Source organism: Saccopteryx leptura, chromosome 8, assembly GCF_036850995.1.
Source record: "Saccopteryx leptura isolate mSacLep1 chromosome 8, mSacLep1_pri_phased_curated, whole genome shotgun sequence".
NCBI classification, from domain to species: Eukaryota; Metazoa; Chordata; class Mammalia; order Chiroptera; family Emballonuridae; genus Saccopteryx; species Saccopteryx leptura.
In genome coordinates, this window is record NC_089510.1 from 84,726,858 (window position 1) to 84,744,079 (window position 17,222).

General features: G+C 43.4%; 1 protein-coding gene across 7 annotated transcripts in view; it reads left to right on the forward strand.

Moving 5' to 3' along the window:
* TNIK (TRAF2 and NCK interacting kinase) overlaps positions 1–17,222 on the forward strand; it is a 400,443-nt gene that overhangs the window by 303,669 nt on the left and 79,552 nt on the right. For 3 of the 7 annotated variants that reach the window (XM_066347641.1, XM_066347637.1, XM_066347638.1), the window contains exons 13-15: positions 10,558–10,668; positions 11,476–11,562; positions 12,622–12,810. The exons of 1 other annotated variant lie outside the window; for it this stretch is intronic. In XM_066347641.1, the coding sequence (XP_066203738.1) occupies positions 10,558–10,668; positions 11,476–11,562; positions 12,622–12,810 (387 nt within the window). The remainder of the gene's footprint in view (positions 1–10,557; positions 10,669–11,475; positions 11,563–12,621; positions 12,811–17,222) is intronic. 3 more of the 7 variants (XM_066347639.1, XM_066347640.1, XM_066347642.1) reach the window with 2 other exon arrangements.

Sequence of the window (17,222 nt, forward strand, 5' to 3'; positions counted from 1 at the left end):
CCCGCAGCCAAGGCTCCATTGGAGCAAAGATGGCCCGGGCGCTGGGGATGGCTCCTTGGCCTCTGCCCCAGGCGCTAGAGTGGCTCTGGTCGCGGCAGAGCGAGGCCCCAAAGGGGCAGAGCATCGCCCCCTGGTGGGAAGAGCATCGCCCCTGGTGGGCATGCCGGGTGGATCCCGGTCAGGCGCATGCGGAAGTCTGTCTGACTGTCTCTCCCCGTTTCCAGCTTCAGAAAAAATACAAAAAATAAATAAATAAATAAAAAGGTAGAGTTCTTGTGATGTCTAAGTAGTAAGTCTGGGCATCAAAGACGCAATACATGAAAAGTGAGACCCCTTCACCAAGAAGGTAAAGCACGTAGTCAGGAGTATATATAGTAAGAAACAGTTTGATTCCAGCTCTGCCACTTAACTGCCTTGGGGATCTTGGTCAGGACATGACTTCCTCTGCTTCAGTTTACCTATGTATAAGATAGGATAGTGATAGTTTCAAGGAGTAAAGAGTTAATACACACAAAGCACTTAGAGCAGTACCTGGCACCCAGCAAGTATGTGAATACATTCAAGAAAAGAGTTGCACAGAAAGAGAAAAAAATCTTTGTTTCCCGTTATCTGCCTTGTTGCTACTCTGAGTCGTCTCGCTTCAGAGGGAAGGCTCAGAGTTGAATGCAGCCCGAGCAGGCTCAGTGGGCAGAAGCAGAAGACGGGACATCAGTGTGGCTTCGCACCAGTGCTGCATCCCACCCACCAGACTGTACTCCTAGGCCCTCAGCAGAAGAAAGCACCATGAGCAAGAATAACTTCCTTCTTTGGTGCCTGGAGTGTTCATTCATTGGCACTGCTGAGAAATGGCCTTTAATCGCTTAATCGTTAACTGTAGGCGTTCTAATGTGTGCTGTGAGCGGAGACCGCTGGTGGGGGACAAAGTGGCCCTTTATGCCTGACTGTCATTAACATCAGCACGAAGACTGAATGCTTTCTAGCATGGATTTAGCTCTATTATTTCAATAACTGAACAGAAATTACGAAACAGCTGGGAGCCGGGCTAGCAAACTAGATGCTCATTGTCCCAGGTGGTCCTGCCCACGTGCCTCTTGACGATGGTTTATGATCACATGTGTGTGTATATCATGCTTGTGCTTCAGAGGATGGGTGGTGTGCATGAATGTATGAAACCTTGCTCCTCAGTGGGTCCCAGAAAGGCAACTTGTTCTCACTTACCTGCTGTGCTGCAGGTGGTGGGACTTTGTCTGCATTGTCTAGATCTTTTGTGGGAGGGGTTTCCAGCCAAGGTAAGGAAGTTGGGCTGAAATTCCTATGCTGCTCCTTAAAATGCTGTTGATATTTTAAATCCTTTTGCCCAGACCCCTCCCACACTTTCAGTGGGAAGGATACGCTAGTATTCTTTTATGTGCACGGCACTTCAAACTGGAAAGACAACTTTAGACAGTTGTTGACCTTAGGTAGATGGCGGGTCTGGCTTGTCAGTGACAGCATGCTGTGAGCATTGCAGACCTCCCTTCCATTGTCTCAGCTCTTCATGGAACCTCTTATTACATCTAGTCTACATTTCTTGAGTTTCACAATCGTTGTTCTTATTTGTTCCTAACTGTAAAACTATGACAACAAAATAGTTTCACAGAAAGTATTGTTTCACACTCATTTAAATCTAATTGTTTTCATTTCACTCTTATTTTCTTCAGTGAGTAGTTTTATAAAATTATAAAGGTTGGGGAACATAAGGGTCCTCAAAAGTCACCTAAGTTACTTCTTTTTTTCTTTCTTGAGTGAGAAGCAGGGAAGCAGAGAGAGAATCCTGCGTGCATCCCTACTGGGACCCACTCGGCAAGGCTAGGTAACACTCCAGATGTGCAAGGGGGCCCTCTCTGTAGACATTGTATTAATAAACTGAATTATAGTGGCCTTCTTTCCTTACGACTTGATCTAGGGTCTCGTATTAAGGCTTCCAAATAATGGCAGAAGGAATTTAGGAGTTACATATGCACTTGACTTTTACACTAACCTACAGAGTCACAGGTACTCAGCCTGTCCATTGACCGGGTTTTGCTCCCCTATATGAATCCCAGAGGACCCAGGTTGCCATTCTCCCTGGAGAAACAGTGGTGGCTCAGAGATAGAGAGCATGTGAATGATCGCACTGACTAGCATTCATAGAAGAGACAGGAGCAGAATTCTTCATCAAGCCTCCTCATAGCTCAGTCTGTTCAGAACTTTCCACATGCATAAACAGCAGCTTGGCACATGTGTACTCAGAGTGTGCTTAGCCATGGGGCAGCCTACTGTTCAAAAGTTGACCAGGGAGTTCAAAGGAAGAGTTTAAGCAGTTAATTTCCAGGAAAGCTCTGAATAGGTAGGTTGCATGGTTTATCTCTAATGGCAAAAGGGGTATAAAAAGAAAAGAATGAGATCTATGTAGCCTCTCTAAAGGTCCTGTGGTTCTCTGGTTACTGTTTCTGTGAAGAAGATAGGTAACATGGGGAAGAGAGAAAAGAAATGGCCACTTGAAAAAGCCTAAAATATCTTTCACATGGCAAATGTAAGTGTCTCAACCCACTTCTTCCAAATCCATGAACACAGCATGCCAAGAGCCAGACAGAGTGTAGTCCTGGCTTTGCGCTTACCGACTAAATGAACTTGAGCAAGGTATTGGCCTGTGTGTGCCTCAGTTTCCTTATCTGTTAAAGTGGGATATTGACAGTAAGTAGTCTGTGCCTAAAAGGGTCTTGTTAAGAACTGAATGAGTTAATATGAGTAAAGGGCTTAGGATAGTGTCTGGCATCAGAGAGGCACTATGTAAGTGTTGATTCTTATTATCAATGGTTATTATTGTTTTCTGTATTCTGATTATTTTGTTGTGTAGGGAATTCAGAGGTGCCAGATTACTTCACCATTACTCCCATGTCCTTCCTGTAAAAGAAAGTGTGGAATCCCAGCTTTATTACAGGAACCATGCCCTTGCCTTGCTATGGCTGGTTTGAAATGGTCTTTCCAAAGCTGAAACCTTAGCAAATGTTAAATTGTGCAAATGAAATGTCCAGAAGCTTCTGTGAAGCTTATACAAAGCAGTCCTACTTAAGTGAGGGACATGTGTGCTGTGTAGTCGATTCAAAACCACACTGCATCCTTTCATTCTGAGTGTCTTTGAACAGAGAGCCCCTGAGTTGAGGCGATGGTTTGGGGTACTTCCCGAGGAGCCCAAATTGATCCTGCACCAGCAGCTTGCTGTCTTTGGAGGCTGACTCAGGTCCTCCACGATCAGTGGGGTCCCCTCTCCCCACCTCCAGGGGGCCACCAGGATGGTGGCCAAGGAGGAGCGCTGAAAACCAAGAGGAGCTCTCTAAGAGCAAATGCTAAGAGAATTTTGCTTCATTTCACTTCTCATTCTGAATTGTTAGTAGATGTTTTGCTTTATAATGAGGCACAACCTTCCTTAGATTCTCTAGAATGAACAGACCTGTGAGATCACCTAATCTGCCCTTTTGCTGAAGGTTGCGTTAAGGTGATTTATTCAAGGTCATACAATATTCACTAATTTGTTAAACAAATATTTATTCAGACTCTGTGATCTGCAATGTTTGTTTTGGTGACAGAGCAGGACTAGATTCTAGTCTTAACTACTTCTCATCCTGTGTTCTTTCCTCTAATCTCTTTGCCTCTCTTACCTGCTCCGTCCCAGTGACATGTCACATTGCAGCTCTAGGATATTCATTCTCAAGTGTGCCTGTTACCTGTGTGTCTATCTAATGGAAAATGTGGTATGTATATATGTATGTATGTAAAAGATAGAGTCAAGGCCCAAAATCTTTACACAATGGCATCTAGCCTTGTTTTCCCAAAATCTACCGAAGGTCATAAGAACAAGACTCAAATTCAACCTGAATGTTTGTTAACTATAAAAGCAGCTAAGTTTCCCATCTGGAATCTTTTAAGGCTATCAAAGGAAGTGCAAATGGTGACAGCGGAGATGAGATTTATTTCGCTCAGTTCCTCCCCACACTCTCACTGTACTTCCTTCCCACTACATCTCCAACTGAAAGAATGCTCCCCCATGTCCTAGGAGCTGGGAAGTAGTGGGCGTAGTGTGGAGAGAGCATGGGGTCAGAACGGCCTGGGCTTGACTCCAGGCTCCACCATTTTCCAGATGTGAGTCATGGAGCAATTTACTTAATTTCTCTGAGCCTCAATTTGCTTATCTATAAAATGGGAATTGTCCCATTTATTTATAAAGTCATCCCTCTGTGGGATTCAGTGAGTAGAAGCATGTAAATCATGCTGCCAACAAATACCTAGCTCTCATAGACAGTGCCCAATATGATGATCTGCATTCATTCCATGATTTCCCCCTAACTTACTGTGTGGCCATTGGCAAGGCATGAAACCTTTCTGAGACTCTATAAAGGAAGGAATTAAAAAATGACATTTGTCCCCACTTACCTTGGCTATGATGGGGCTCTAATTAGAATACCCTATGGTGAAATACTTTTTTAGGTTCAAAAAAAAACCTCATACAGAGAGATTACAATTCTGTACTTTTTTCCAAAAGAGTCTGCATCCTTAGAATGGTGGGTGACCTGTACTTGGTTGTATTTGCTCTGGTCCAGGCACCATCGTTAGGCTCAGAAACAAGATTGCGTTAAAGTTTCCCTTTAGGTCTCCGCCAGCTCTGTGCTTATTTCTGGTAGCTCACATTCAACAGCTCTCTAGTGGCAGGATCACAGCAGACTTCACCCCACCTCTGTGAAAACTTTAACCACATGCTCAGGTGACATAAACAGAGGTGACATCTTTATCAACAAAGAACAAATTACAGGTCTACAAGTTCTTGTTTATTTTCATTTTGATCTTTCCCAGGGAAGATTTTGAGGTTTCAAAGGACATGGAGAGACCCTGCCCAGTGGGCTTAGTGGTAGAACATTGTGGAAGTCCCAGGTTCAGTTCCTGGTCGGGACACAGGAGAAGAAACCATCTGTTTCTCCACCCCTCCTGCTTCTCTCTTCTCCTCCCACAGCCATGGCTCGATTAGTTTGAGCACATTGGCCCCAGGTGCTGAGGATAGCTCCACAGAACCTCTGCCTCAGGTACTAAAAATAGTTCAGTTGCCAAGCATGGCCCCAGAAGGGCAGAGCATCGGCCCTAGATGGCGGTTGCCGAGTGGATCCTGGTAGAGGCACATGCGGCAGTCTGTCTCTCTATCTCTCCTCCTCTCACTTGGAAAAGTAAAAACAAAACAAAACAAAAAAGGCAGGGAGGGGAGGGCCAAGATTTGTTTTTCATTTGTTTGTTGGCGTAGACCCTTCTTTATGACCTTTCTTCATTCCAAAAAGAGGACTTAAGGTAGCTCATAAAGATTAAACAGGAACTAAAAATAAAATAAATGAGAAAATAAAGTAGCGAGGACTAGAAGAGAAAAATAAGATGAAGCCAGGACAGGGTCAGTTCCCAGAAAGCCTGCGCTACATGGCATCTGAGCGGAGGTGCCCAGAGGGCCACTGGTCTGATCCTAAGAGTCCTAGCAGCTAAGAGAAGAGAAGAGGCACACTCAAAAGATGCCTCTTAGGGCTGCATGTGGCCATCAGATAAGAGAAAACTTGTTCCTCAGGAGAGCTTTCTGAGATCATTGAAAACCTGTACATTTGCCTCGTTGTGGCGAGTAGTGCTATGAATAATGTCTGAGGCGATATCCTCACCACAGCATAGTGATTAGCTTTATTCAGCTTTTCTGATAACATTGTAAAGTGAAATTGATGACCTAACATCCAGGTCACTTCTACAAGAGCCAGAGCACACTGTGCAGTCCACACATTCCTGTTGGTTAAACGCCATCTGAAAAGAACATTTAAAGAGACAGAAGGAAGAAAAGAAACTCTGCAGTCTTTGTCATGAACTCCCATGAGGATTATTTCTTATAACTTTAATAAGAATTGAATATTTAAGGGTTAAGGTAATATTCTCTTGCAAGAATTTAAAGACCTGAAATTCTGCATAGTCAGTTTGGTGATAAATATTTTCCTCATTAAAATGACCTTACCCCCTGGCTGGTTGGCCCAGTGGTAGAGCATCGGTTCGGCATGTGGAAGTCCCGGGTTCGATTCCCAGCAAGGGCACACAGGAGAAACGTCCATCTGCTTCTGTACTTTACCCCCTCTCCTTTCTCTACATCTCTCTCTTCCACTCCAGCAGCCACGGCTCCATTGGAGCAGAGTTGTCCCGGGCTCTGAGGACGGCTCCATGGCCTCTGCCTCAGGCGCTAGAACAGCTGCAACAGAGTAACGCCCCAGATGGGCAGAGCGTTGCCCCCTGGTGGGCATGCCAGGTGGATCTCGATCGGACGCATACTGGAGTCTGTCTCTCTGCCTCCCTGCTTCTCAGTTCAGAAAAATACAATAAATAAATAAATAAATAAATAAATAAATAAAATAAAATAAAATAAATAAAATAAAATGAACTTACCAGTTTATGTACTTGAAAGTGCTGCCACACAACCTCTTTCTGGAAGTGGCCAGGGGGGAAACTCCCATGGAGAGGATCAAATTGTTATATCGAAGAAATCGTTCTTTGGGAACACCAACAGAAAACAAGGAAGACGAGGACCTTGGTGACCTCCTCCACAGTGCAAGGCTATGACGATTTTAGCCTGGAAGTTTTTCATAATGAGTATTATCAATCATCCCCCAAACGGGGGGGGGGGGGTGGGCTAGCAAACTTATAAGAACCCACTGAATGTCTAAATTTAAGTGATAAAACTTTTGGAGATGCCTCTAAGAAGAGGTGGATGGAAACATACTTCTAAGCAGTTAAGCAGTTTCCGCTAGGTGGGGCATCTGGCAAGAATTTTAGAGTATAGTAACTGGTTTAAGCCATTCTTTTTTAACAGCAGAACCACGGACATCTTTATGCATACTTTGAATAAAATTCAGAAATGCTATAATCCCCCTTTCTACTCCTCTTAGCTAGACTCTTATTCCCTTATTTCATTTTTCTTCTGCCTTTTTCTAAGACGGCAAATAGTTACTATGTCAGTGCCAGCTGTAGGTGGGTTTCTGTTTAGAAAAGTATTCTTAGGCTTGTTTATGCTCAGCATAAAAGAATATTCTAGCCTGGAGGGCTTAGAAGGTTCAGAGGGTGGTCTGAAGATCTGCAAGGCTTTCTCCCCTTCTCTTGCTACCAAATCTGCATAATTCAGTGCAACAAGAATCAGTGGCATCAGGCCCTATATTGGATATAGTGAGAGATAAAAACTGGAGTGGAATAGAAACCCTGTCCACAAATGTCTTGCAGCCTAGATTGTAGAGTAGGTAGGATATCTCAGACAACCATAATATGAAGTACAATGAGATGTAACCTTGTAAGTACTAATAGGAGGGGAACCACCGCCTCAGAAAAATAGGATACTGTGTTGTCTTCTTTTGCCCCCAGTTGTTTAGTTTTTCAATTCAGTAAAATCCTTAGTACACCTTCTAGATGCCAGGCCCTGAGTGAGGAGCCGGGGGTCCACCCTGATCAAGGTCAAAGCTGCTTCTGGCAAGAGTTTTCTGAGCTTTGTGAAGGTGTCTTTTTGAGGCCCAGGACTTGATCTTTCTCAACCTGTTTTGTTACACCCCACAAACAGCTCGATGCTCAGGAGGGGAGAGAGCAAACATTTTTTTTTTCCTAGGAAGGCATGAACATTGAGAGACAGCAGCTGGAAATTGACAAGTTGCCCTCAGAAGGTTGGGGAGATAATTTACTTTTCCAGCCTCGCCACAGGAACCCAAGCCCCGGCAGATGCCTCCGTGAGTTAGCTGCAGCTGATCTGAGTGAGATCACTATTAATTATTAGTCACTTCTGAGGGTCTTTCTCAGAAACTATAGAGTACTTGGGAAGCCCAGACCCTCTTGAGTTGCAATCAATTCTGTGTACACCTTGCATAGGGACCTGAGTGGCATGTAATAAAACAGTATTGATTCCTAGCAAAGAGGTTGAAAATGTACTATCACATAAAAATCAGCTAAATCTTCCAAAGGCTTGATTATATATTTTCCTCAGAAAGAGACCAATGGTGGGAGTAAAAAATTTGAAATGTTAGCTAAAGTAGGGCTATTTCCTGCTAGGAGCCAGATCTGTACACATAATTATTTTATTCTCTCTGCTGGCATCGATTTACTTTGGTGGAGTGTTGGAAATCTCTCTCTGTTTTGGGTCTGTAATCCAAATGATTCATTCAGTTCCCATGATGATGTTTTTTATTCGTGTCTTCCTGTATTATTTTTTTCTGTAAAACAATAATCGCATGGATGGAACTTGATGCATCTCTGTCTCCCTCATTCCCTTCCCTAAACCTGTCACACCATCTGCCATGCTCCTTGGCCAGGAACATCACTCACCCTTACACACCCCATCGTCCCCTAACTACCTGTTTTATTGTAGCTCAATTCTAGTTTCTAATTCTAAGGCGGCATCCACCAAGCCCTGTTAAAATAACTGAAAATCTGGATAGGTTTTCCTTTTTCTTCCTTTTGGCTGCGTCTCAGTCCTCAACAGTGGTTGTGAACATGGACTCTCCTGTTGCCTTTGCTTCACACATCGATACCCTGTCATTTTCTGCCTCGATCCATAGAATGGTCTTATCCCCTCCCCCGACTGTTAGTAGGCCTCTTGAAAATGCAAGTCTGATCATGGCGTCTGACTGTGTTTGGTTCTCCAGTGGCTCCTGTTGCTTACAATCTAATGTGGACAAATAATTGCTGATCTGGACGTGACAGATGTTGAATCTCAAAGATACAGCTTATCTCCTGAGCTTCAGAGCTGATGGGAAGACAGCAGACGGGAGGATCGTAGGCAGGAGCCACCTCAGACCAGTCTCCTCATTCTGGGTCCTTTGGAGTTTGAATGTGTGTAGTAGTCACTGGGGCTGTCACAGAGCTTCTGTCCTAGAAAGCCGTGTCCCTGCTGTGTGAAGCTAGCCTGTCAGTGGGACACAGTCACAGCCTATTTCTTTCTGAGTGACTCGGGTTTCCTCAGCCAGGCAGTGCATTGTTGTGGAGAATGTCACAAGGGAATGGACCCCCTGAGTTGTCCCCTCCACACTTGATATTTGAGGAAGAAGAAATCCTAATGCTAGTGCTTGGGAAGGGCCTACAGCATTTCTCCAAAGGGTTGCTATGGCCTGGGGCATGGAAACTACTTTGTAGTAATGTATGCCTGTCCTACACATTGTGGAATATTTACCTACATATTGTAGAAAATTTAGCATCCCTGGCCTGTCATGTTAAATGACAGGCATGTCCCTCAGCCATTGGGACAACCAGAAACCCTCCCACATCCCCCACACATTCCAAATGCTCCAGGGACCAGGGACCCACTATCCCTGCTTGAGAAACATTGGCTCCTGTTACTACTCCTAAGATGACCCTCTTTCCCGAAAGTATACTGAAGAGCTGGCTCAATTTGTGATCTTTCTATCCTTCCTGTTGCCTCTTCACCGTTTATAATGACTGAGCTCAGATTGAAGTTACAGTTCTTGGCTTTGAAATCAAGCTCCACCACCTACTAGATTTGACCTTGAATGTAGGCATAACCTTAAACAATTATTTAATCTCTTGGTGCCTCAGTTTTCTCATGTAAAATGGAGGATAATATCTGCCTCAGAAGATTTTTGTGAAGATTATAGAGCATGAAAGGTGCTTCCCACACTGCCCACTGTCAGAGGGATGGTAATTGGATGAGATGAGGATGGTAACTGAGCTTCAGGGCCTTACTTGAGTGAGAAATAGAAAATGATACTTAAAAGTGAATACTCCAGAAAATAAGGAAAGGTAGCAAGGTGTATGATAAAGGGTAGTGGATGGGGTGGGAGGCAGTAAATTCTGTTGTACCCTCGGCCTCGAATTACTGTGTGGCCTCAAATGTGTCGCTTCTCTCCGGATTTCGCTCTCTGTAGCCATGAAATGTTTGTCCTGCATGGTGTCAAAAAGACTGAATGACATATGCATTGTGAATGTGCTTTAAAACTTATAGAATCTCATAAACAGTTTCATAGGCTGTAATAAGTAATGTGTTATACCTTCTTGTTTCTACCTGATTCAGAAGCCCCTCATGCACCCATTGGGAGAAGGCACTCAATGGGAACTTGGGGAGTCCACTTGCATGGTGAATAGCAGGGTGTGCTGCGTGACATGAGTGCTCCCGGTCACCTCATTCTCCCCCCCCCCTTTTTTTTACTCTCAATATTGTTTTATATTGGTTTTGGGTGTACAGCATAGTGGTTAGACAATCATATACATTACAGTGTTTTCTCAGTATTTTCAGTACCTGTAGTTATCGCAGTCCTATTGCGACTGCTCTGTGACTTCCACTGTCCTCCTTATGTCCTTCTTTCCAATGTACCCCCCCCCCCCAATAACGGGAGAGAAAAAGTCTTTGTGCATGTAAGCGTAGCTCGTTAACAGCATGCAGGTGCGGCCCTGCAGCTTCCCTGCTGCCTTCCCGCCCCCCCCCCCCCCCCCCACACACACACGCAGTGTTCGGCTCAGTCATGCTGTCTGCTTGCTGCCCCACAGCAACAGAGGCGGGAGAAAGAGCTGCGGAAGCAGCAGGAGCGGGAGCAGCGCCGGCACTACGAGGAACAGATGCGCCGGGAGGAGGAGCGGAGGCGAGCGGAGCACGAGCAGGTACGGCTGCGACTGGGAGCCCTGCACGTGGCCCAGTGTGAACTCCAGCACCAGCTGTCTCTGGGGTGTGGGTCACCTTCTCGTAGGACTGCTCAGTTGAAGCGGGCTTTTATTCTTTCTCAAGCAACTCTTCTCACCCATTCAAGAAGTCAAATGCACAGCCTGGGCAATGCCCACTCATTCAGCCTTGCTTCCTACCCGGGCCAGAGTCCCCTGGCTCACCTTGATCTCGTTCTCACAGCCCTGGGTATGTGTGTTCCAGGTCGCACTGAAGCATGATCAACCAGCCACATCCTACTCTTTCATTGCTTCAGAAGAGCTTTTCTACTCGGGCAATCTCTGGTCCCCTGACTTTGAGCCACATTCTGATAGCGTGGTAACACTCCGCAGGGTGGTTCCGTTAAAGAGACGGTGCACAATGGCTCCAGCAATTATTTTACCCTACCGCTTGCATGGGAGCCTCCGCGCTTGATAGTGTTGTTAATGCCGGATTGCCCCTAAAGAGGGAACCTCTAATGAAAAGCTTTAAAATGTAGCTGGGTTTTTCAAAACCAAAGTCACCGCGAAGCACTGCGCCGTCTGGGTCAGCTGCTGCCCGGCACGGGCTTGTGCTTTGGACTGCCGTTGAAATGCGCTGGCTTCGGTGCAGCGTACTTTTCCGGCGTTGTGCGGTGGTTTCTAGGTATTTCCCCCTCCTTCCTTCTACACTTTACGTGGCAGTTCTTGTCACTTTTGAAATTACTGGTTCTTTTTCTCTCTCTTTCTCTCTTTGTGTTCCTCTGAATTCTCTGCTGCCTACCTCTCCAGGAGTACATCAGGCGACAGTTAGAGGAGGAGCAGAGACAGTTAGAGATCTTGCAGCAGCAGCTACTGCATGAACAAGCTCTACTTCTGGTAATGGGAAAACCAAGAGCCAGCTGACCTGCTCTGTGTTCATCATGTGTGTGCACGCTTGTGTGTGTGAGTTTGCCTCCTAACATGCTAGTGCAGAAGAGGAGACCCTTCAAGACTCATGGACCTTGAAAATCTTATAGCAAAATCATCCATTTCCTGACCCAGTTTGCCATGTCTCAGTACATTTAGTACATTTGTTATGTATTCATTATTAACTCCATCTATCTGTGAAACTTTAACATGAATCCAGCCTTATTATAAGTTCATACTTTTTTGTAAGACCCACTGTATATACTGCAGAGTGATTTTTAAGGTCATTGGCAACATGCTAGAATACAATCACAGCAAAATGTACCTGTTCCATTAGAACCCACTCAGCACCGCAGTCACATTTTATTTGCAGACTATTAGTTTTACCCTTATGATGGGAACATTTTGTGTTCCCTTTTCGTGCAGCTTCCATTTGAAGTAGTTATTTTTTTATTATTATTGCAGTGCTCTCCAAATGAGCTTCTGGGTGTCCTTTTTTTTTTAACTGAACTTATTATTTGGTGGCACTGTGATATTTTCTAGCCTGTGCATAGTTTGCCAATGGTTGTTAATCCAAGTTCTGTTAAACAAATGATGATTTAGGCAATGTCTTTAGCTACTCTTTTAGTTTTGTACTTAATTGTACATGCTTGATGGTTTAATTACTAAATCAGGAAGTAGATGGCTCCTTACAGGGGTTGTGTACTGACCATTCAAATGTCCTCATTATTGCTACTTTCCTGATTGTAATTCGTTAAGGATCAGTCACTTTGCGGTAGGTAGTGTTCTGGAGGGATTACCATTAAAGCAGTAGTGTTTTCATGAAATCCCACCTTCTGTGTAGATGGTAAGCCAGAGTTTCAGCTTATCTCTGTGGAACATCCTGCTATCCTCCTGTGTTCCTTCATTACCGAGGTCCTTTATTATTTAGCATCACTTTTGCCTTCATTGCATGCTTAGTTGGTCCTGGCCAATGGTTTCTGTATGGTGATTTGGCCTTTCTTTGCCACTCTTTCCTGAACTGGACAGGAATATAAGCGCAAACAGTTGGAAGAACAGAGACAAGCAGAAAGGCTACAGAGACAGCTGAAGCAAGAGAGAGACTACTTGGTTTCCCTTCAGCATCAGAGGCAGGAGCAGAGACCCGTGGAGAAGAAGCCACTGTACCATTACAAAGAAGGGATGAGTCCTAGTGAGAAACCAGCATGGGCCAAGGAGGTAAGTGAGCGAGCGAGCTTAACCGCACCCTGTTGGCCAGGATATTTACTGTGATGGATTCGTCCAACAAAAGTGGAGAGTCAAACTAGTTCTGTGAATCTAGAAAAAAATTTATTGTAAAGTGCGCTTGCTTTGCTTTTGGAAGAGCCATACATCGTTTCTGTAGAGAAATGGCAAGTCACCTTAATCTTTGTTTTTGGTTTTTTGTATCTTTGCAAATATAGTGCATTTTTTAAAACAAAAACAGGAAGTAGAAAAATTATTTTTCTTATAGGAGTACAATTGAGTTTGTAGCATGAAGATTTTAGTGTCTTTTCCATGGAATTATATGATTTAGGATGTAAGGAATTCTGTGTAAAATCATTTCCCATCCATACCTAAACCCTGAAACTGATCATTAATTAGTATTATCACTAACACTCTGAACACACAGTTGGCCTCAAACTTGTGGCTGTGGTATTCATTTCCAGGGTTGGGGTCATTTGTTTTGCAAATACTTCCAAAGTAGTGTTCCTTTGAGTCTAACAGCCCAACTGTTAAACTGTGGAAGGATTTTTCAGGAACTTGGCTCTATGATGAGCTACTTAATTGGCTCTGTGATGAGCTAATTTAAAAAATCTCATTAAAAACTGTTGAGATGGTAGGACAAAAGGGTGATAACCAAATAGATAAAGCAAACAAACAAAATAATAACTCTAGCCAAGATTGACAACTCTTCTAGGGAGGCACAGTATCACCTCATGTGTATAACACCTGGTTTTCTTTCCTGTCGTATCTGTGACTCCTAGTGATTTCCTTTATTTTCTTGTGAGCATAGCTCATCATTTAAAAGGCCATTGGCATTATTTTGTGTTTTGTTCTAGTATCTTCAAGTATTTATAGCTTGAGCTTATTTAAGTTATTTAGACTACAGTATTACCAGAACCAGATTTCTTACATAAGGTCCTATTTATATAAATACTTTTTCTATTTTCTTACATATGTATAAAAATGCTTGAAATGTTGTCCTAATGTTAATGACAGTTGTTTATGAGAGAAAGAAATTACAGGGTTTTTCTTTTAAACATTTTTGTACTTTTATGAATTGTTTCAATCCTTGGTAATGATTATGTACTGTTTTTATAAAAATAACGTTTTTCTTTTAAAACTTAGAAAACTAAATTTGTAAAGGAAATCATTCACTGTACAGAACACTTTTGATCATTTCCCCTTTGAGTTTGTAAATACGATTTGCATTTACCTATGTCTGTAACAGCTGCCTCTTTTAGATCAATAACTCAACTTTGTGATACTACTCCCAGATACAGTGCCAATCCCTGTTCTTCCAGCGAAACAGAATCACTATGCTGTTAAACAGCAGTTGACATGCATCCTGGCTGGCATAGATGTGCCACCTTCTTCTACTGCTAAACCATTTTCTAGCCATGCCAAGTTAAACTTCAGCTAAGCCAGACCCACAGCTCCTCAACTACTAAACTAATGCCAGTAGCAGCTGCAGAAATTAATGGTTTCAGATCAAGATTCCTGTTTCAGCATCACTCATGGAAGAAAAATGGAATGGCTTGTTCTAATTAGACTTGGTCTTGAAGAACAATTGAAGCCTCAGGAAGCCTCAAAACCCAACTCCAGAGTTAGGGTGTAAGGTCATTTGTGTGTTCTTTTCCAACATCTCCAAAGTAAAAAGCCCCCAGTTGCCCATTACTGCAATTAAGGAGGGTGTATGAGACTCGTGGACCTCAGGACAGGAAAGGTGTGAATTCATGCATCCTTATAAGACCTTGCCTTTTGTAAGAAGTGCTGCATCGCTAAGTGACCTTTCCTTGATGCATAATCACCTGGTATTCAGTGTTGCCAGCCCCCAGGCATGAGATTAGGACGGGGACACCTGCAGATTCCATTGGAAAAAGCTGTAATTCCTTGCAAAGCATCCCAGAATCCCTTCTTTCTCCTGTGCAGCTCCCTCATGCACAGATGTGCCGGGGGGAGGGGAGTCTGAAGCAGGACAGTTCCTTCTTTCTGCCTTTACCCAGCACATTCTGATTTGAACTTAACCACTTTGACTTCCTTGTTTTCAGTTACTCTTTGTCTTCATCATTAAACCTCCTGGCCTATCCTCTCTATTCAGAAATTGTTCACAGTTCCCGAGCTTTCAGAAGCCAAGGCATTCCTGGGGACAAATCTTACAGATATCATCAAGACAGTTTTCTGGAACTCCCAATTCCCCTATGCTTCCGGGCCAGGCTCCTAGCAGTAAAAGGAATATAGCAGGTGGCATGCAGACAGCATGACTTTGTCATCACTCAATCCCGGTTTCCTGGCCAAGAAAAGTCTGGGCCACCTCGGGTGGTGACATTTTTCAAGGTCCTTGATTACCCTAGCAGCTGGTGCGCTTCCTTTGGGTTTCCTGCACTTCTTGACATGTGGGAACATTCTTTGAGGATTTCATATTTAGCCCTATCCTCTTGGGTGGTTAACATAATCCAACTTTCAACTAATCATCATTCTATTCATGAAACAGTTCCCAAGTCTTAGAGTGGGTGTTCATATTTTAGAAGAAAGATGAGGCATTTATATGATAAAATGAGTGACAAGAGCTAAATTTGGGATTGGAGCAACTGGTGTACAAGTAAGAACAAATACTTGTCTGCCTTGGTTTCATTAATCCTCACTTTAACACGCATTTCTTACCAGTGTTAATAAAATGATGGGAATAAAAAGGAGGACTGTGGGAAGCCTTATCTCCTTAGTCTTTTAATGTTTCTCATCAGCAATGTACGAACTTTTCTTTCAGAGCATTACTTGCAGATCTCTTTTCTTATACTAGGGAGGTAGGTGGAGCTCAGAGTAGCCAAACAGTAACATACATTTCGAGATTTTAGATTATGGACAGCATGTCTAGCTCAGCTCTCTGTTACTTATCAAGTGATAAAAAGAACCTGGGTTATACTCTCTTTTGAAGGTAGAACAAGAGGTGTCATTTTCTTTTTCAAATGTATCCTCTGCCAGGATTTAAATTCGAAAATATCTTCACCAGCAAGGAGTGGGCAGCTGTGCTCATGCCACAGTCTCCTGTAATACAGGGTCTGGGCTTTTTGCCCCATGTGCCATTGAAGATACCACCCAGCCATCTTCCACCCACAGCAGCCTTCCCTGGTCTGCTCCAGTGTTTGTTTCTAACTCAACTCTCCACCGCCTCATCAAGGTGGTTCTTCTTTCTTTGATTACTTTTTAACCCACTCACTTCCCTTCCTTATTCCAAATTGACTTCTGGTCCTTGAAATGTAATGTTGTTATAATGCTTCCTCCTCTGTGTTTTTGTTGTTTTGTCTTGTGAAACATGTTATTATTGTACTTCTCATTACCTTTTTCATCAGTTTGTTGTATGCAGCAAGAATAAATGAAAATACATTATCATGTGCAAATTTTGTTGAGTTCTTTCCTCTCTTCTTCTACTGAGTATCCTCTGTCCTGAATGTCACTTGGGCTTTGATTCTCAGATTTAAGCCAGAAATAAACAATGTCTCTATTAAAAAGAGGGAGATTATTTGCACCCCTTTCCAATCCTCTGCCATTTCTGGATTGAGATGGAAGTCAGATTTGTTCTGTGAAAACATCACTATGATATTCTGTTAAACATCAACAAACTTTGAAGGTCTTCTGTTCTCACTGTCACTTTTGGAATGGTGATGTTTTCTTTTCTTACAATAGAACAGATTCCTTTCCTTAAAATTGTATATGATGTATGTGATTGTCTGGACCTGGACCTGCAGTGACTGTGCGTGCCTTCCTATCCTACCTCCATACTTTTCTTTTTCTCTCTCTCTCCTTTTTTTTTTTTTTTTTTTTTTGCACCAACACATGGCAGTGACAGAATGCTTTGTCAATGTGAGTATTGCATGAGATTGTATTCTTTTTTTTTTTTTTTTTTTACAGAGACAGAGAGAGAGTCAGAGAGAGGGATAGATAGGGACAGACAGACAAGAACAGAGAGAGATGAGAAGCATCAATCATTACTTTTTCATTGTGACACCTTAGTTGTTCATTGATTGCTTTCTCGTATGTGCCTTGATCGTTGAGCTACAGCAGACCGAGTAACCCCTTGCTTGAGCCAGCGACCCTGGGTCCGAGCTGGTGAGCTTTGCTCAAACCAGATGAGTCCGCGCTCAAGCTGGTGACCTTGGGGTCTCAAACCTGGGTCCTTTGCATCCCAGTCCGACGGTCTATCCACTGCGCCACCACCTGGTCAGTCTTTATTCTAATTTTTTTTAACACTCCATCATATTCTCTCTGTGTGATCTATACCAGTCATCTGTCCGTGGTTTTATTTGGCAAATAATGGACCAGGATATCTCTTTATGTCCCATTAGCTCATTGGACTTTGAAATTCCTGATATAAGAATATCTTCTCCACT